Source organism: Musca autumnalis, unplaced genomic scaffold, assembly GCF_047663935.1.
Source record: "Musca autumnalis isolate F117 unplaced genomic scaffold, ASM4766393v1 scaffold_1, whole genome shotgun sequence".
In the NCBI taxonomy this organism is placed as follows: domain Eukaryota; kingdom Metazoa; phylum Arthropoda; class Insecta; order Diptera; family Muscidae; genus Musca; species Musca autumnalis.
This window is the reverse complement of record NW_027411644.1, coordinates 34,928,875-34,950,987: the sequence shown is the minus strand read 5'-3', so window position 1 is coordinate 34,950,987 and position 22,113 is coordinate 34,928,875. Positions and strand designations below refer to the sequence as shown.

Here is a 22,113-nt window from a genome sequence, read left to right as displayed (position 1 = left end):
ACTACAATTCCAAAATAAATATAAAAATTAAAAAAATTAAAGCAAAAAAAAATAATTCAAAATAAAATGTAAATTATATATTCTTACTTACTCCTTTTTTAATCAGAAAATTTTATTAACACACATCTTTTCTCTTAATACCAAAAATTTATTATTGTTATATTTGTAGATGAAATTTTGTAGTGTTTTTCTAATTTAAATAGGATTATTTTCCGTTTAAAACAACAAACTAGTCTAATTAGTTTTGATTGGTTAAACGTTATAAAAGTTTTTAATACTCTTAGAAAACTCTTTAGTGTTTTTTTTTTTTAATTTTAGTACAAAAAATAACAGAATTTAAAAATATAAATTATACATAGTTTTTTTTTTCTTTACACAAACCAATTAGGGCATGATTTATTGAAGAACAATACAAAACAATCTAGTGTTCCCTATGTATTTATAGGGTACACAAGATTAGTTTGTGACATCGTGTAAATATTAATAGGGTACATTAAATCTAACTGTGATTAGGTTAAACAAGGGTTAACAAAATCGTTATACAACGATTAGGGTACGCAAAATCGATATCCGATGCTAGTGAAATCATGAAATTGGATGTCAAATTATGTCCGTATTTACATTAGGCAATTTTCCTTGCGGCAGTTCTCACTTTGTCAGTGAGAGAGGGTGTTGAGAGGCAAAGGGTTGCCATATTCCTCATCCCTCTTTCCATCAAACTGACAATTGCCGCAAGGAAAATTGCCTAATGTAAATATGCACTAAATTTCAAGACAATTTTTTTTGAAGTTATGCGCTCTTAGGTCGAGTTCCATACTAGAGTAATTTTATTAAATTCCTGAAGTGAGTAACTCGATTTAAGAAACCCTATAAAATGGAAACACAAAGACGTATAGCAATAAAGACCCGAACAAATGCATTTTCCAAAAACATATGCTAATAGTTCCACATTTTGGTTACAGATGGCTACACAACTCACTGGAATTGATAACAGCAATGCCAATCGTTTTTGATTCCCATTTCTCGCGGCAGAAAACATTAACGTCGTGTTTTGTGGCTGAAATTTATTTCTTTTCTTTTTTTATTGTTCATTCAATGAAAAAATCAAAAGCGAATGCCTTCAAACTTGAGTTTTAATGTTTTTCTTGTCAATATTCCAATGAGTAACAGTTTTCGTTTAACAGAATGTTGCTATGATATCGTAGCAACAGAGGTTAACTCCCTCTACAGTTAATTTTTCACAATTGACTTTTCCTATCTTATAATATTGACATCTTTGGGTATACAACGATTAGGGTACGCAAAATCGATATCCGATACTAGTGAAATCATAAAATTGTATGTCAAAATAAGTCCGTATTTACATTAGGCAATTTTCCTTGCGGCAATGGTCACTTTGTCGACGAGAGAGGGTGTTGAGAGGCAAAGGGTTGCCACATTCCTCATCCCTCTCTCCATCAAACTGACAATTGCCGCAAGGAAAATTGCCTAATGTAAATATGCACTAAATTCCCAAGGCAATTTTTTTAAATTTGCTGTAGTGAGTAACTCGATTTAAGAAACCCTATTAAATGGGAAAGTTTTTAGTGCAAGTTTCAGCGTGTGGCATAAGACTTAAGGCCAGAACAGAATCAGTCGTCGCTTGCTTTTCCTGCTTCCCAAATGTCAAATTATAAAGGAATGCCAGAGCCTCCTAAAGGGGAACGCAGGCGGATTTGCAAAGAGGCTCTGGCATGCCTTTATAATTTGACATTTGGGGAAGCAAGCAATGCAAGCGACGATTGATTCTGTTCTGGCCTTTAGATATTGCTTTTAATAAAAAGCAATCTAGTATACCCTAAACTTTTATAGGCCACACAAGATTATTGTGTCGAAGTGTAGAAATAATAGGGTATACTACGTTAAATTGTGAATACGCTTAAATGTGACGCCGTTTCATTTCAAGGGTGTATAAATTCGGAAAATAGCAATTAAGGTACACAAATTCGAGGACCAATAACAGGGAAATAATGAAAATATACATCAAATCAGATTTTGGAACAAGTATCGTTTAGGGGCACCTCTCGGATCGGTCCGAAATTTTTACCATAGGTAGCCCTTGGCATCCTGAATACAACGATATATAATTATCCAGGGGGAAGTCCATACTTCCCGAGATATGGGTCTTGACATTTTGAAAATTTCGTACTTTCACACCTTTAGGTTGTTTAGGAGCACCTCTCGGATCGGACTGAAATTTTTACAGTAGATAGCCCTTGGCATCCTGAATACAACGATATATAATTTCCTGGGGGAAGTCCATACTTCCCGAGATATGGGTCTTGACTTTTTTACTTTTATCACCATTATTTTTAAAACCTATGCAATATGGGACTCGTTTTAAAGCGCAAGACCTTCTCCTATGGACAGGGTCAAAAGTGGGCTACGCGATCAAAACGCGTGCATAAAAGTACTCTCCATAAGTTTTAAAACGATGCCCATATTGCCCACGTTAGAATTGTAAAATGTCAAGATCCATATCTCGGGAGGTATGGAAGTATCCCCCCGGAAAATTATATATCGTTGTATTCAGGATGCCAAGGGCTGTCTACTGTAAAAATTTCAGACCGATCCGAGAGGTGCCCCTAAACAAACTAAAGGTGTGAAAGTACAAATTTCCGAAATGTCAAGACCCATATCTCGGAAAGTATGGACTTCCCCCCGGAAAATTATATATCGTTGTATTCAGGATGCCAAGGGCTGTCTACTGTAAAAATTTCAGACCGATCCGAGAGGTGCCCCTAAACAACCTAAAGGTGTGAAAGTACGAAATTTCCGAAATGTCAAGACCCATATCTCGGGAAGTATAGACTTCCGCCCGGAAAATTATATATCGTTGTATTCAGGATGCCAAGGGCTGTCTACTGTAAAAATTTCAGCCCGATCCGAGAGGTGCCCCTAAACAACCTAAAGGTGTGAAAGTACGAAATTTCCGAAATGTCAAGACCCATATCTCGGGAAGTATAGACTTCCGCCCGGAAAATTATATATCGTTGTATTCAGGATGCCAAGGGCTGTCTACTGTAAAAATTTCAGCCCGATCCGAGAGGTGCCCCTAAACGACATTTAAGCCCCGATTTCTCTACGCATATTTTTCTATAAATTGTTTAAAATGCAAACATTTGACATCCTATACGCCATATGGTGATTAGGATGACTCTGCCCGAGCATCTAGAAGAAGAATCTTTTGCTCCTCATGTAGATGGTCTACTCAAAACATGAGGAGGTACCCTGTTGCAGTTCTCAGGACGGCAATCTGGCAGGTTTGAATATTTTTGCATCGCGTAGCACTTGCATACGCAGACCATACTGGCGCCGTGTAAATTACCACAGTCTCAGCTATCGCGTTATATGTGCCGGCTAGGGATTTGACCTTGTTCCTATTTGTCAGCTTAGAATTTTGAGGTAGTTTGTGATTGGAATTCTGCTAACATCGACCATGACAATCAACTCAGTTTTCACCTCTGCCGCCCATGTAATGAAGAGAGTGGTCTTAGATTTAGTTGTTGTTGTTGTAACAGTGTTTTTATTATGTTTATATGTTCGTTCCTCTGTTCAATCTGGCTCAGAGTCTATTTCCAGTTCCAGAAAAATGGCTGCTTCGATGGGATGTAGCCACAGATCCACTGGAGTTAGATGGGTAGGTTTGGCGGGGCAGTTAAAAAGGTGTTGTGTGTCTTGCGGGCCCATGCCGCATACTGGACATATGTCTTGCACGGTGCGATCGATTTCCGCCCAATACGAATTTAGGCGACTGCAATATCCCGAGCGTAGTTGAGCCAAAACTACTCTGGTTTGTCGTGGCAGCTGACGCTCCTCAGCTGCGATAGATGGAGGATGTACTCCGAGTACTTTATTCACACCATAATTGCTTAAGGCCTTGGCAACTGCGTCCGTGTGAATGCTATTCAAACCTGCTTGATATACTTGTTGATCTGGGGGTTCTCTCCTGTATCGTTGGACCTCTCCCTCTAGAGCATGTATATCCTTCCTGATCTCCCTGAATGGGCCGGGCCTACCCACAAGATGGTGATTGGGATGGCTCACACGATAACATCCAAGCAGGTACTGCAACGAAAGCATCTCTTTGTGTTGCTTTGCTGGAAGAATCTTTGCCTCCTCATGTAGATGGTCCACTGAAGATTTGAGGAGGCACCCTGTCGCTGTTCTCAGGGCGGCATTCTGGCAAGTTTGAATCTTTTTCCAGTTCGTATCACACAATCTCGGGGTCCAGACTGGAGCCGCATAGCTTACCACAGACCGACCAATCGCGTTATATGTGGCCAACAAGAATTCTTTATCTGCACCCCAAGTGCTGCCGGCCAGGGACTTGAGGACCTTGTTCCTACTTTTCAACTTGTCGCAGATAGCTGTGGCGTGTGCGCACGTGAATGTAATGTCGAATGTGACCCCTAAAATTTTAGGGCAGTTTGTGGTCGGAATTCTGCTACCGTCGACCACGACATTCAACTCACGTCCAAACTGCGCTGTCCATGTGGTGAACAGAGTGGCTGTAGATTTTGTGGCGGAAATCTGCATATTCCTCGAATGGAAAAAGGTGGTAAGATCGGTTAAATAGTTGTTCAGTCTCTCACAGATGTCATCAGGATAGGTACCCGACGCCAGGATCGTGCAATCGGGGCGGAATACAGGAGAGGTAGAGGTTAAACAGTTCCGGAGATATCACCCCACCTTGGGGAACTCCCTGTTTCACTCTACGGGGTTTGGACTTCTTGTTCCTGAATTCCACGTACGACTGGCGTCCACACATATAATTGACTATTCAACGTTTCAAGCTTGGCCGGAGGGTTGTCTGCTCAATGTCCTCAAACAGCGTGGAGTGCCTGACTGTATCAAAGGCTTTTAATAAGTCAAGCACGGTCGTCTCTGGTTGAGTCCTTGACAGATATATGTGGTAATGGCGTACAGCGCCGTTGTCGTGCTGTGTTGCTTACGGAATCCATGCTGATGATCGGCAACTTGATAGCTATTTCTAATGCTGGGGAGGACTAAGGCCAAGTCTTTGCTACGGGCGACAAAAGCGAAATCGGCCTGTACGATTCACCTTTGCTGGCATCCTTGCCTGGCTTCAGTAGCGGTACCACCCTGCCCATTTTCCAGACTTCGGGAACAATAATGGTGGCTAGCGACAGGTTGAGAACTTTAGTGAGATACTCCACTCCCGGCTCATCCAGCTGTTTCAACGTTACCATGGAAATTCCGTCAGGACCCAACGCTTTGGATGATTTAGCGTTCCTGATGGCATTTGCAACATCATCCATGGTAAACTGTGGTGGTTCATCCTCGGCAGGAAGAGATCTAATGCGACGTAACACTCTTCTCTTCGCCCTGTCATTCTCGGGGTGCTCGACAAACAGTCGATTGAAGTAACTTGCACACCTCTTCGGATCAGTCAACGTAACGTCGCCAAACGTGACTGAGGTCCTGTCATCCCTCCTTCCGGGGTTCGAGAGTGACTTAACCGTTGTCCACAATTTACTTATACCGGCTCCAATGTTGCAGCTCTTCAGATGATTTAACCATTTGTTCTGCTTATGCTCGCCGACCAGCCTGTTAACTTCCAGTGTCAGCTCCCTGACTCTGGGGTCATTGGGGTTGCTACGACGAAGCTCATCACGCTCATTTGCTAATCCCGTCGCCTCTGCTGGGAAATTTGGTCTTACTTCGGGTATTCGACCCGGAACGTCTTTTCCGCTACCCGAACATCAGAAGGATTGGGCAATTCTCTGAAGCGATGATTGGTGAACTCTCTGAAACTCGGCCAATCAGCTTTTTTATGATTGACGAACGTGCGGCGTTCAGAGGTGATGAAGTCGGGTGGTCTGCTAATGGAGACAATTATGGGGAGATGGTCTGATCCAAGGGAAATGACGGGTTGTCAGGTAACGTCATTTGTCAGACCAGGTGACACGATGGTTATTTCTGGCGAACTGTGACACTCTCCTCTAATTCTGGTAAGGGCGTCCTCATTGACCGAGCAAAACGTAGAGCTATCAATCTGCTCTGCCAGCGCTGTACCTCTCTGGTCGTTTCCGAGAGCCAAATGCCACATCTCATGATGCGCATTAAAATCCCCCAGGAGCAGACGATTATGACCTTGCAAGAGCGGGCTAATGTCAGGCCTATAATCAGGGATACAGCTGTTTCTCGGCGGGATGTATACATTCAGCAACTCTATCTCGGCAGCTCCACACCCGACTGCTACCCCCCCATACATTCCATGTACGGGTCATTAGAGACAGGCTCAAGCGAGATAGGTCTGTATTGGACACACTGGTGCAATAGGAAAGCCAATCCCCCACCTCCAGTTCTGGTGCGATCTTTCCTCAGAACATTGTAACCATCACAATGCTCTACGCTGTGGTTGTTGTTCAGCTTGGTTTCCTGAACCGCCGCGACCTTGATGTTCTTCCGACTCATAAAATCTACTATCTCCTCGATCTTACCTCGGAGTCCATTGCAATTCAATTGCAAAAAGGCTGCATTTTCGGGGATTGGGACAACAAAGGCTGGTGTTAAAGGCTGCGTGTGCGGTTGTTGTCGAGGGGACTGCGGGGGAGTTTCGTAATCAGACGACGAGGCAGTCTCGTAATCCGACGACGACTCACTGGGGACTGTGTTCACACAGCATGCAACAACATAGTCCCTGTCGTAGTCCCTCACGTGGACGAGTCCAGAGCAACCCCTTAGATGCACCCACTCCTGACATCTATTGCATCTCACCGAAGGTTGGATGTGGGTGAAGATGCGGATATGACAAACTGAGCACAGATATATTGGTCCTGGGGTTTCCTCCGTCCCGGCTCGGACCAATAGAATTCGGAGCAGGCATACCGGGATATGCTGCTCCCAATACAGAAAAACGAAACAAATACAAACATGTACACACTGAGGTGGCAGCCGCTGGCCGGAACATTGGTTTTGTGTTGTTCCGGGTCAATCCGGTACGAAAGAACCCGCTGCCGTGGGATTGATCTGGCGAACTGTGATACTCTCCGCTAAGTCTGGAAGGGCCTCCTCATTGATCGTGCAAAAAGTACGGCTATCAATCTGCTCTACTATACGCATCCTGTAGTGGGATTCTGTAACTCATTTTTTGATTTACCGACAAAAATCTCGTATAATTAAAACGCAATATTATGAACGAAAAATTCAAATAAAAGTTGACAACACTCCTGCTATCGGTAGAACCTTATGACTAATTTTTATTCGTCGTTAACTTACCCACAAACATGGTTAATTACCGAAATTATAAGCATTTTAACTCAGGAAATGAGAGAATAGCACTACCGGTCGTTTCCGAGGACCGAATGCCACAACTCATTATGAGACCAGACGGTTATGACCTTCTTCAAGTGGGCTAATGTTGCTCCTATAACAGTTAATAATTTTTTTTTGTAGCGAACTAACTAAACCCTGTCTTAGATGGCAGAGAGAAGAGAAGATAATTTTTTATTTGTTTTATTATATTTCTATTGGCATTAATCGTCGTCGTTAGGCTACTTCTGTAGGTTTGACTTAACCAAAAAAAATCTAAACTTCCCTTTTTAATTTTCATTTTGACCCTCTTTTTTTATCTATCCCTTTTCAACCTATGCATGTATAATGTTCTAAATTAGTTTGTTTCTTCAAAGACATAACTAACTATTAACCTGGCCAAAACACCACTCTTAATTAATTTTATGTAGGTATTCTTCTTAAATTATTCTTCTAAAAAAGGTAGGAATATGAACTTATGTAAAAAATCCAGATTTTACACGTTTTATTTATACTGAATTGCAGAATTTCTTCATAAAATAGAAGTAATATATTTATTTTCCATTATCTAGGACTAAAAGGGATGTATAATGGCAACTACTACATCATAAGCCTTTTTTACGCTTCATTTGTGTGTTTTATTCAACAAACATATTTTAAATGGGATTCAGTTTTTCCATCCCTGCCAATTATCCGTTGTTACACAACCAACTCTTAACATGTTTAATCAGAGAGATAGAGACAGATAGTAGTGGCCTGTTTAACTGTACATGGGTGACATTGACAAATTATTACAAAATACCTTAAGTGGCCAGGCCACATGTCAAGTTGACTTTCAATAAAAGAGCGTGTGCGTTCAAAAATACAAAAACAAAATACATGTATTTCGATTTGAAATACATGTACATATTTTGTTTTTGTATTTCTGAACTAACACGCAGAGCTATAGGTTTGGCCCAAAATTTAAAATAATTTAATGGTCCGTTCCAGAACTGCAAACATCTACTATATTTTACTGTTTTTTTCGATAATATAAAGGAAACAAGTAGGAAAAGCGTTAAGTTCGGTCGGGCCGAACTTTTTATACCCTCCACTACAAATTTCAGCCATTTCGGTGGATTAATGTGGCCACAACCTTCAAAATACCGAACATCGGAAGTTACCGTTCTATGGGGGCTATATGATGGCGCGGACCTATACCTACAAAGTTTTATACCCCCAATGAAGACTAAATACCAAATTTCAGCCATCTCGGTGTGATAATGAGGCCAAAACCTTCAAAATACCGCAAATCGGGAGATATCGTCCTATAGGGGCTATATCAAAACGTGGACCTATATAAACATTTTATGGTAGAAATGTTTCTTAGCCTCTGGAAATACAAAATATAAAGTTACAACCGATTATGTTGTCAAATGGGACTAATACATTCAAAATATATTAAAATGACGCGTACTTTATATGGGGCGTTATATGGGGGCTATACCAAAACGTGGACCTATATAAACCAACTTTGGTAAGAATGTTTTTTGGCCTCTGGAGACACAAAACACCAAATTACAACCAATTCGGTGGTAAAATGGGACAAATATCTTAAAAATTCCTAAAAACGACGACGCGTCACGCGTCATTTTGTATGGGGGCTATAAGAAAGCGTGGACCTACATAGCCCGCTTTCAATACCAAAAGTCCTACGTACAAATAATAGATTTTCCCAAAATTTCATCCATCTACGTCAATCCGTTCGGACGCTAGAGTGATTTCCACAGACGGACATGGCTATATCGATGTAGAATTGCACGGTGATCAAGAATATATATTGTTTGTGGGGTCTACAATGATTATTTCGAGTAGTCACAAACGTAGTGACAAACTTAATATACCCCCATCCTATGGTGAAGGGTATACAAATATTATCGTATTAAAAAATAGTAGCTTCTTGCAAGTTCTGGAACAGAGCATAATACCCTAGACAGACGGCAGCGTTAATTTGCATTAACTCCCTTAATGCACATTAATTCGTGCATTATCCACATTCTTAATGCAGAAGATAGAACAGTATTTAATCTGCATTTACTAAATTTTAATATGGCAATACTGTAGGAAATTCTATTGATTTGCACAGAGAACGAAGGCCGATATTGCAGTGCAATAACAGATAATGCAGTACAACCAAAATTTTGCAGTTCAAACAACAACAAAATACATGTTAACCAGCAATCAGCTGTTTCGTAAATGCAGAATTTGTCGTCTTTCAGGGTAAAAATAAATGCAGTTCCTAATTCAAATTAACGCTGCCGTCTGTCTAGGGTATAACAATAAAAATGTGTTATATCAACGCTAATGGCCGTTACTACATCACGTGTAGATATTAAAGTTATATGTGGGTTAAAATTTATCAATAGCATTTGATGTGATAACGGCATATAAATTAATTCCATTCAACTGAAATTATCTTTTTATATGTAAAATGGCTTTAAGACCACAGAGGTATTTCAACTGAGCTGAGAATCTTTTTTTGGTGTACAATTCAGGTTTTCCATCCCTGTCAATTGTCCGTTTTTACACAACCAACTCTCTTAACCTCTTAAACCAGAGAGATGCCACTATCTGTTTAACTGTATATGTGTGTGACATTGACAAATTACTACATAATGTCTTGAGTGGCCCGGCCACACGTCAAGTTGCTTTTCTATAAAGGTGTAAAATAGTGTAAAAACAACACATATCTGATTTTATGTTGTCTGTTGATGGAATAACAGTCACTATAATCCGTTTCGTTAAGCTACAAATTTATAATGGCCGTTATTACATCACATGCAGATGTTAAACGTATCCATGGGTGGTTAATAATGGGCAATAGAAGGAATTTCATTCACTGTTTTTTAAAATGTAGATAGTGATTAAAGAATTGCGTTTACATTACAGTAATGTTAAACTCATTCAATTTTCTAAAAACATTTGTCATACCAAGACCTAGCGTATGTGTAAAGAAAATGTAGCAGTACTTCTTCTATATGTTTTAGTGTTGCCATATTTGTTCTAAAACTCTACATACAATGAGTGTTTTTGTGGGTTACTACAAAGATTGTGAGAGGATTGTAAATATATTTTAACAGACATTGACGGGATTTTAGCATTAAACAAAAATATCAATATATTGTTGTAAGTATATAAAAACTGTAACATAAAAATACTATGCAATTCTTCTTACTTATAATAGTTAAAGAAAAAGCAAGCATTTGACTTCCATTTCGAAAATATGCAAAGAGAGAATAAATTTTTTTCTTTTGTAATAATAAAGATAATGATGACAATGAAACTAAAATGAAGGTGGTAAATAAAACAAAATGTTTTAAGCTTAAAATTAATTTTTTTTTTGTATTGGCTTGGCTAAAATTAAAGTAAAATTCAAAGCTTGAAAGCAAAATAAAATAGAGAGAAAATATTTTAACAGATCTGCTCTTCTATTCAACCAAAAAATGTTAAAAAGTAAATCAATCCAGACGACAACAACAACAACAATTTGAAACATTTTCAAAGCCTTACGCAACAAATTCTTCTTAATAAAGCGCGCCCCCTCCACTAAAAACTAAGCCGCCCAGTTTTTTTATTAACTACATAAATATTTTTTACCAAAAAAAAAAATATGCCCTTCTTTAATTTTCATTTTTTTTATAAGAAACAGAAACTGCTTTACTACTTAACCAAACCAAAATTCCATTGTTGTTGTTATTGTTTTTGTTTGTTATTATTATTATTATTGTAGCAGAAGGTGTACCCGAAGTATATTACTTCGGACCATGCGGCAAGTACAATGCTCTTGTTATGGAATTGCTCGGTCCATCACTTGAAGATTTATTTGATATTTGCGGCAGACGTTTCACTTTGAAGACAGTACTACTGATAGCTATACAATTAGTAAGTACCAAAAAAAAAAACCAAACAACCAACCAACAAAACCAAATCAAATAACTCTTTTTTTCTTCAACTTAAACGAAAAAACAACAACAAAGACACAAACATCATAATGAAAATTATTCAAAAAATAAGAAACGAAATAAAACACCGCTTTAACAAATCACCACCACCCTTAAAATATGAAAAATGGCAACATATGGTTTGAAAAAAGTCTGATAAAATCCACAGGTTTTAGGCGACAAAAAAAAAAGAATTAAAAGGTCTTTTAAAGGAAAATAGGGATAAGAATAGCTTTTAATACTCATCTATAAATAGAACATCTATTTTTTGCAACATTCTAAATTTTTTCTTTTCTAATTCTAATTATCCAGCCCTGCCATTTGGTGGCCGTATTTACACTTCTCTTGATTAGAGAGGTATCTCTCACTAAAGCTGAAAACAGATACAACGTTTGATTAAAGCTGAAAACAGATACAACGTTTGATTAAAGTTTTGCGTTGGGCGTCGAGAAAAAAACAACAACAACAGGGCGACGACGATACCAAAGTCCAGCGTTTATCTGTTTGTCGGCATATATTTCAAATGAATTTGAATTTTTCGGCATCATGCCCAACAGTGTAAAAACGGCCAAAACGACACAAAACTTTACTCAAACGTTGTATGTGTTTTCAGCTTAACGGTTTCAAGTTTGTCATACTGTTTAACTGCACATGTGTGCGACACTGACAAATTACCCAAAGCCTTAAGCGGCCATGCCACACATCAAGTTGATTCTTCAATTTGGTGATTTTACAGGTTTTTATTAAGCGGTCATGCCACACATCAAGTTGATTCTTCAATTTGGTGATTTTACAGGTTTTTATTAAGCGGCCATGCCACACATCAAGTTGATTCTTCAGTTTGATGATTTTACAGGTTTTTATTAATTCAAATGAAAATGTATGTTTTTAACTCATTGATTATCTATCTTTTAATTACAATTTACTAACAACTTATTAAAAAATACCACTGTTCGCACATTTTGTGGCATTTCCTTTGGACTTTTTTCAGACCATATGTTAGCAAATGTATCTGACATGAATATCACATTGTTTTTTTAACTTATTTTGGCCTATATTATTTTTTGTTCTTTGTTACACATACATTTCGTTTTGTTCATTTAATAAAAAAAATTGTCATCATTGTTTGAAAATAATCCAATCATTTTGTTTTATTAACCTTTGACTAATAACCAAACAAACTGCATTATAAAATCGAATTAAAAAAATGGTTAAGGTTTTTTTTTGTATCACCATTTAGACGTTTTAGCAAAAATAAAATCATTACTAGAATGTTTTATTCAATACATATTTTTTCCTATATAGCTATTTCTCACAACACACATAAGATTATGATTTATTTTTAAATTGGAAGCATGTTTTTACCACCAACCACAGTAAAAAACAGCAACACAAAGTTTAGTTTTTTTATTTAGTTTTATTTTGAATTATTTTTTTTTTTTTAATTTTTATAACACTGCTTTTTATTAAAAAAAAAAATCAAAAGTAAATAATAATTTACATTTACAAAAGTAATCGAATTGCTACAATTTCAATATCAAAAAAATCATAAAATTTATTAAAAATACAATTTGCCAAGAATATCATTATTAAATGTGTTTTAGTATCCAAAAGAAGAAAAAAATGAAATAATGCGCTAGTTGAGACACTATTATTTTATTTTCTTTAAAAAAATATATATTTACTGCCTATTTTAAGCTAAGTGAAATTATTCTCATGCATGTTTTAAACAAACATAACTGTGCTTACACACATTTACATACAAACGTACATGAATAACATACAAAAATTATTTGATTTTTGAAAAAAAAAAAAACCGTTGAAATTTTATTAATATTTTTTGAAAATCTAATATTTGTAACTTAAGATACATTTATTTTACTGTTTTCCACATTTTTCAAAATGTAATGACATGAAGTTACACAAATTTCTGATAAATATACCCACTTTTACACAATAACATGAAAGCTATATATTTTTGTGGCCGTGGTTACACGTTATTCATGGAAATCAACCAGATTTTAAACAGCTCTAAAGGCTTAGTCCGTGTTTAGACACACAGGAAAGTAAATTCAGTTTTTAGGCCATAGGGGGTAGGAAAGAGTATTGAGGAGCTCTTTCCTCTCTGCTCTCTCCCAAAAACTCAATTTACTTTCCCGAGAAATTTGTGTATCTAAACACAGACTAACATATTTTCAGTGAAGCTGAAAACACGTCCAACGTTTGGGCAAAGTTTTGTGTCGTTTTGGCCGTTTTTACACTGTTGGGCATGATGCCGAAAAATTCAAATTCATTTGAAATCAACGCTGGACTTTGGTGTCGGCGTCGCCCTGTTATTGTTGTTTTTCCTCAACGTCCAACACAAAACTTTACTCGAACGTTGTATGTGTTTTCAGCTTGAGTGATACATTAAAACATGTGTTTTGACAAATGCATTCAAACACATTGACAACTTGATTGATGCATTTCATACAAATGTAAGTACGCCCTAATCTAGTTAACCTGAATCAGTCAATGATAATTGCATTAAGTGGCATGGCCATACACCAATTTTAGTTAACCAAATGTATGTGGCGTATGCAACATATTTGTGGTTGTTGTTACTGTAATGTGTGGAAATTACGAGACTTGCCTTCTGTTTGTCACAATTTCGTTCGTCGCTAAGCTGTGTTTACAAAATAGATGATGAGACGTAATTTTATACAATTGTATACATTTTATAAACAATTTTTACAAAGCAAAGTAACAAAAAGGCCCATCGCGTTTGTGGTCGTTATTACACAGTAATCATGAACATTAAAATTGTACCAAAATTGCACCACCTGTTGTATATTGAATCTTCAATTTTTGCGACTTTTTACACGAAATACATTCCCTTCAAAACGCATACAATTAATATAAGAACAGTCCAGAACGTTTGCTAATTTTTTCCAATGTTACCATTTCACTTGCAAAAATCATCGGTCATTAAGCTCGACTCCCAACGAGAAATTAAGAATTAAAAATTTTTCTTTTCTAATTCCAATTATCCAACCCTGCCATTTGGCCGTATTTACACTTCTCTTGATCTCCTTATTAGAGATGTATCTCTCACTAACGGTTTCAAGTTTGTCATACTGTTTAACTGCACATGTGTGCGACACTGACAAATTACCCAAAGTCTTAAGCGGCCATGCCACACCTCAAGTTGATTCTTCAATTTGCTGATTTTACAGCTTTCTATTAATTCAAATGAACTTTTGCTAATTTTTTCCAGTTTTACCATTTCACTTGCAAATATTATCGGTCATTAAGCTCGACTTCCAACGAGAAATTAAAAATTAATATTAAAATGACCTTCGCCTTAATAGGCAAAATTTCAAATAAATAAAATGCTTATAATTTCGGTACTTAACAATATTTTTCGGTAAAGTAGTGACCAATAAAAAGTAGTCGTAAAATTCTTTCGATAGCAAGAGTGCTGTCAACTTTAATTCCACGGCAGCAGGTTCTTTCGTACCGGATTGACCCGGAACAACACAAAACGAATGTTCCGGCCAGCGGCTGCCACCTCAGTGTGTACATGTTTGTATTTGTTTCGTTTTTCTGTATTGGGAGCAGCATATCCCGGAATGCCTGCTCCGAATTCTATTGGTCCGAGCCGGGACGGAGGAAACCCCAGGACCAATATATCTGTGCTCAGTTTGTCACATCCGCATCTTCACCCACATCAAACCTTCGGTGAGATGCAATAGATGTCAGGAGTGGGTGCATCTAAGGGGTTGCTCTGGACTCGTCCACGTGAGGGACTACAACAGGGACTATGTTGCTGCGTGAACGCAGTCCCCAGTGAGTCGTCGTCGGATTACGAGACTCCCTCGTCGTCTGATCACGAAACTCCCCCGCAGTCCCCTCGATAACAACCGCACACGCAGCCTTTAATACCAGCCGTTGTTGTCCCAATCCCCGAAAATGCAGCCTTTTTGCAATTGAATTGCAATGGACTCCGAGGTAAGATCGAGGAGATAGTAGATTTTATGAGTCGGAAGAACATCAAGGTCGCGGCGGTGCAGGAAACCAAGCTGAACAACAACCACAGCTTAGAGCATTGTGACGGTTACAATGTTTTGAGGAAAGATCGCACCAGAAGTGGAGGTGGGGGATTGGCTTTCCTATTGCACCAGTCTGCCCAATACAGACCTATCTCGCTTGAGTCTGCCTTTAACGACCCGTACATGGAATGTATGGGGGTAGCAGTCAGGTGTGAAGCTGCCGAGATAGAGCTGCAGAACGTATACATCCCGCCGAGAAATAGCTGTATCCCTGATTATAGGCCTGACATTAGCCCGCTCTTGCAAGGTCATAATCGTCTGGTCCTGGGGGATTTTAATGCGCATCATGAGATGTGGCATTCGGCCCTCGGAAACGACCAGAGAGGTACAGCGCTGGCTGAGCAGATTGATAGCTCTACGTTTTGCACGGTCAATGAGGACGCCCCTACCAGAATTAGAGGAGAGTGTCACAGTTCGCCTGACATAACCATCGTGTCACCTGGTCTGACAAATGACGTTACCTGGCAACCCGTCATTTCCCTTGGATCAGACCATCTCCCCATAACTGTCTCCATTAGCAGACCACCCGACTTCATCACCTCTGACCGCCGCACGTTCGTTCCGAGAAATCATCAATGCTGCAGCCGCTCGTCATATACCTGCTGGTCGAATACCCGAAGTAAGACCAAATTTCCCAGCAGAGGCGACGGGATTTTCAAATGAGCGTAATGAGCTTTGTCGAACCAACCCCGACGACCCCAGAGTCAGGGAGCTGACACTGGAAGTTAACCGGCTGGTCGGCGAACATAAGCGGAACAAGTGGTTAAATCATCTGAAGAGTTGCAACATTGGAGCCGGTATAAGCAAGTTGTGGACAACGGTTAAGTCACTCTCGAACCCCGGAAGGAGGGATGACAGGACCTCAGTCACGTTTGGCGACGTTACGTTGACTGACCCGAAGAGGTGTGCAAGTTACTTCAATCGACTGTTTGTCGAGCACCCCGAGAGTGACAGGGCGAAGAGAAGAGTGTTACGTCGCATTAGATCTCTTCCTGCCGAGGATGAACCACCACAGTTTACATTGGATGATGTTGCGAATGCCATCAGGAACGCTAAATCATCCAAAGCGTTGGGCCCTGACGGAATTTCCATGGTAATATTGAAACAGCTGGATGAGCCGGGAGTGGAGTATCTTACTAAAGTTCTCAACCTGTCGCTAGCCACCCTTATTGTTCCCGAAGTCTGGAAAATGGGCTTGGTGGTGCTGCTACTGACGCCAGACAAGGATGCCAGCAAAGGTGCATGGTACTGGCCGATTTCGCTTTTGTCACCTGTAGCGAAGACCCTTGAGGCCTTAGTCCTCCCCAGCATTAGAAATAGCTATCAAGTTACCGATCATCAGCATGGATTCCGTAAGCAGCACAGCACGACAACAGCCCTGCACGCCATCTCCACACATATTTGTCGAGGACTCAACCAGGAGCGGCCGTGTGATAGAACAGTGATGGTGGCGCTTGACTTATCAAAAGCCTTTGATACTGTCAAGCACTCCACGCTGTTCGAGGACATCGAGCAGACACCATTCCGGCCACGTCTGAAACGTTGGATAATCAACTATATGTGTGGTTGCCAGTCGTATGTGGAATTCAGGAACAAGAAATCCAAGCCCCGTAGAGTGAAACAGGGAGTTCCCCATTGAGGGGTGATATCTCCGGAACTGTTTAACCTCTACTTTTCCTGTATTCCGCCCCTCCAGACGGCATTGAGATCGTAACGTATGCGGATGATTGTACGATCGTGGCGTCAGGTACCTACCCTGGATGACATCTGTGAGAGACTGAACTCATATTTAACCGATCTTACCACCTTTTTCCACGCGAGGAATATGCAGATATCCGCCACTAAATCGATGACCTATCTGTTCACCACATGGACGGCGCAGTATAGAAGAGAGTTGAATATCAGGGTCGATGGTAACAGAATTCCGACCACAAACTGTCCCAAAATTCTAGGGGTCACATTCGACACCACTTTCACGTCGTCCGCGCATGCCACAGCTATCTGCGATAAACTGAAATGTAGGAACAAGGTCCTCAAGTCCCTAGCCGACAGCACTTGTTTTGCAGATAAAGAAACCTTGTTGACCACGTATAAAGCGATAAGTCGGTCTGTGGTAAGCTATGCGGCGCCAGTTTGGTCCGCGAATTTATGTGACACGCAGTGGGATAAGATTCAAATTTGTCAGAACGCCGACCTGAGAACAGCAACAGGGTGCCTCCTCAAATCTACAGTGGACCATCTACATGAGGAGGCAAAGATTCTTCCAGTACGACAACATAATTAGATGCTATCGTTGCAGTACTTGCTCGGGTGTTACCGTGAGAGCCATCCCAATCACCATCTGCTGGCCACCGATACACCCAGACATATCAAGAAGGATATTCATGCTCTAGAGACGACGGTCCAACAATATAGGAGAGAACCTCTAGATCAACAGGCATATCAGGCAGATTTGAACAGCATTCACACGGACACAGTTGCTAAGCAATTATTGTGTGAATGCAGTCATCGGAGTACATTCCCCATCTATCGCAGCTGAAGAGCGTCAGCTGCCACGACAAACCTGAGTAGTTTAGGCTCAATTGCGCTCGGCATATTGCAGTAAATTCATATTGGGTGGGAATCGATCGCACCGTGCAAGACATCTGCCCAGTATGCGGCATGGGCCCGCACGATACTAAGCACCTATTCAACTGTCCCGCCAAGCCTACTAATCTGACTCCAGTGGATCTGTGGTTACATCCCATCGAAGTAGCCAACTTGCCGGAACTGGAGATAGACCAAGAGCCAGACTGGAGAACGAACATACAAACATAATAATAAAACACTGTTACAACAACAACCTGCTTTATTAAGTGGTGGAGTCGTACGTTAAATTAGATTTACTAAATGTCATTAAAACTTTACGTTGAAGTAATGAACTCGCTGTTGCTGTTGTAGCAACGCATATGTTTACATATGTTCCTTCGCGTCTTATCAGTTTCTGGTTCCACTGTATCCAAACTGAAACATTCTGCAACCTGGACTAATTGCGTCCATAAAGAATCAGGAGACAGGTGAGTGGGATTATCTGGGCAGTTAAATAAATGCAACGTGTCGGGTGGTCCCAATCCACATGTCGTATATGTTTTGGCTATCGTGGCATCCATTCGAGCCCAATACGAATTGAGGCGGCTACATCGTCCGGATCTTAAATGGGCTAAACCACCCGTGTTTGCCATGGCAGCTGTTTCAACGTCGTCAACTTCCTCTTTTATTAAGTGGTCTGGCCATACGTTAAATTATATTTACTAAATGTCATTAAAAGATTACGTTGAATTATCTGGGCAGCTAAATAAATGCAACGTGTCGGGTGATCCCTATCCACATGTCGGACATGTCTTGGGGTATCGTGGCATCAATTTGAGCCCAATACGAATTGAGGCGGCTGCATCGTCCGGATATTAACTGGGCTAAAATCACCCGTGTTTTACTATATCCAGACTCAAACAGTCTGCATCCTGGACTGGTTGCGTCCATAAAGAATCAGGAGACAGACAAGTGAGTGGTATTATCTAGGCAGTTAAACAAATGCAACGTGTCGGGTAATCCCAATCCACATGTAGGAGATGTTTTGGGTATCCTGGCATCAATTCGAGCCCAATAAAAATTGAGGCGGCTGCATCGTCCGGATATTAACTGGGCTAAAACCATTCGTGTTTACCTTGGCAGCTGATATTCTCCTGCTGCGATGGTTGTGGTCCCCAAGTACGGCATTCACACTGTATCTCTGTACTGCCTGCGCGACTGCATCAGTGTGAATGCTATCCAAGCCTGTCTGATGGGCTCGTTGGTCTAAAGGTTTCTACCTTTGGACCTCTCTCTCTAGATCATGAAGATCTCACCTGACGCTCATGGGAAGCTAATGGCGATAACACCCAACCAGGTACTGGGGCCTAATTACGACATTCGATTCGATCGAGAATTTGCTCGTGAATGAAAAAATCGAGCTATGAACACCTTTGTCCTCTCCAAAGAACATTAAGAAGGTAGATGGTAAAAAAATTGTTTATTTTAAAGCAAAAACTAAAAAACAAAATTATTAACGAAAAAATGTAAATATTTGTTGAAATCGTTGAATAATACTTTCGGAATGAAGATGTGCTAGAAAACTGTGCGAAATTATATATTTTTGTAAAACTTTTTGACTTTGTTGTAACAAATGTCTAAAGCATATACCTTAGTAAATGTACAGTTGGTGGCGCGAATAGGTTTTCATAGTTTGATTTTTTCATTCTCGAGCAAATACTCGATCGAATCGAATCTCTTCATTAGGCCCCTGCATCGACAACATCCTGTGTTGCAGTTCTCAGTGTGACATTCTTGCAGGTTTGACTATTGCTTTGTCCAAGCTCAACAAGGTGTCTTTATCAGCAACCCAAGTGATGCCGGTCAGCGACTTGACGACGTTGCCCCTACTTCTGATCTTATCGCAAATACTGTGGCTTGCGCGGACGACTTAAGCTATCGAAAATTACACGCAATATTTTGGGGTTGTTAGTGGTTGAATTTCACAACCGACTGATGTCCACACATATAATGGATTATCCAACTTTTCAATTGCCTTCAATATGTCAAGAGCCGCCATGACTGTGTTCAGTCGCCATATGTGTGGATATGGCGTGTAATGCTGTTGTTGATATTTGCTGCTCATTTCGCACTCAATTTCGTGTAAAAAAATAATAGAAAGCCACAACCTAATTTAAATGCGATCTTGCATTTCTTTATTTTTTAAATAGAGTCTTGAAAGGGCATGCATTTTGTATAGTTTTTTGCGCCTTTAAGTGGCTTTTACATCTAAACCATGCGTCATTTGTCACTTTCATAGAATATCTGTCAAATGAATGACGTAAATTCCCAAAACACCTGTTTTAAACGCATGTGTAAAATGCATTTTTAGTACACATGTTTAATTGGCCGTGTTTACACAATATTTAAGTATACGCACTCACATATTTCACCTACTTATTTGATGTTGTTCTTTATTGAAATATGTGAAAATGGACTTGAATTTCCATTTCTGTTAAACATTGTCAAAAATGTTGCTTTTAAACTATTAATAAAATAGTCTTGTGCCAGACTATGAAAATTTTCATGAAAATGTTTTGAGCTTATGGGTAAGAAGGGAGAAAGGGAGCTCCTTCACCTCCGCTCTCTTCTAAAAGCTAAAATATTTTCATTTGTTATTTTCAGTGTCTGGCACAAGAGATACTTAATAATAGGATGAAGAGGAGTATTCTCGAATAGAGTTGTATAGTTCATGAACGAACTAGTCCAATTGAACGATTCATTGAATAGAGCGTATGAACTAGATCAGTCGATATAGTTCATTATAGTTCACAGAACTATAATCAGTCGGCGACCGTACGTACGATCAACGAACGAACGATTCACAATCTAGTTCAACATGTCGTTCACATATGCATAAAGTTACGCCGTCATCTGTGTTAAGTGATGCCTTCGTAATGTGATAAGTTTGTTTACGTTTTGGATCAAGGTACAATGAATAGCTGTTCGAAAGTGAAGTGATTTCTTCAAAAACACAACAAATTCCACATATTCCCATATTGAATGTGCCTTGTTCTGGATAGAAATAAAAAGAAACACACGCGCACAAAGCATTTTTGCATTGACAGTTTCTACACACACAACATAAGATTTTTGCCAGCCACCTACATGAAGGACGTGTTTACTTAAATTAATACAAACTTAGTGTTTCTTTATTACTAGAATAAATGTAACGTAAATGTAATATTTTTGTTCTGGTGTAGTTAAATTATATTATTCTATTGTTTGTTTCTATTTGGTGTATGTATGCGTTTTATTGAACGATTATGATCCGAATGTTTGAACTGGATAGTTAACTATGAACTAGATTACTGAACTAGTTCAGTTAAAAGAGCTGAACTATTGAACTAGATCTTTCAAATGAACTCGAATGTACAACTCTATTCTCGAAACGATGTCTCTAAAGCAGACGTGACCAAAAAGAGAACAGCCCAAAATGTGAATGTATTCAAACTATTGGCAACTTATGACTGTGTGTTAGTGTGTTTTTATGCACGCACGCTACAAAACAAAAACAAAACAAAACATTGTCTCTTTTTCGTACGCTCTTTCTATGCATTCGGGTCGTATGTGTGTAAATTGCCGAAAAACTTCGGCACCGCTGTGTCAAAGAAGAACACATTTGCTCTAAAGCAGCTGATGCTGGTTTTCACTTTGTGATAATTTGACGTGTGGTCAAGTAGCTTAACATTTATTTGGCAGTTTTCATACAGTTTATGATCATTGTACACAATTATAGTTTTTTTAGACCGCAAAACAGTGCAAATGTTTTGAAAGGCGTATTTACACGAGTGTTAATAACACCACACAGCGTTTTTACACGGATATAAACATATCGCCAAACCTCTACTGCAAACAGTAATTACACGGTGCAACAAAATGGAGGTGAAAGTCTGGGGCAAGGCAAATTCCTCTTAGAGAAGAGTCTCTAGCAAAAACTTCATTACGCCATAACGCGGAAGTTCTACTCACGGGGGATCTGTCCTTTGGGATTCTTAATATACTCAACAAGGACTTTCATCTCCAAAAAGAATTATCTCTGCCCCAAAATTTGTGTTCACAGTGTTATTGGTGTGTCTTTTTACTTACTAAATGTTGCTGAAACAATTTTTTCAGCA

The 22,113-nt window shown here is 39.4% G+C and overlaps 1 protein-coding gene across 50 annotated transcripts in view; it reads left to right on the top strand.

Moving 5' to 3' along the window:
• The window catches only part of gish (casein kinase I gish), a 187,592-nt gene that overhangs the window by 126,707 nt on the left and 38,772 nt on the right, over positions 1-22,113 (top strand). For 30 of the 50 annotated variants that reach the window (XR_012411296.1, XR_012411302.1, XR_012411294.1 and 27 more), the window contains one exon: positions 11,087-11,238. The exons of the other annotated variants lie outside the window; for them this stretch is intronic. Coding sequence is in view for 22 of the 30 variants with exons in the window: in XM_073972847.1 (XP_073828948.1) it covers positions 11,087-11,238 (152 nt within the window). In the remaining 8 variants the exon portion in view is untranslated. The remainder of the gene's footprint in view (positions 1-11,086; positions 11,239-22,113) is intronic. 50 annotated transcript variants of the gene reach the window in all.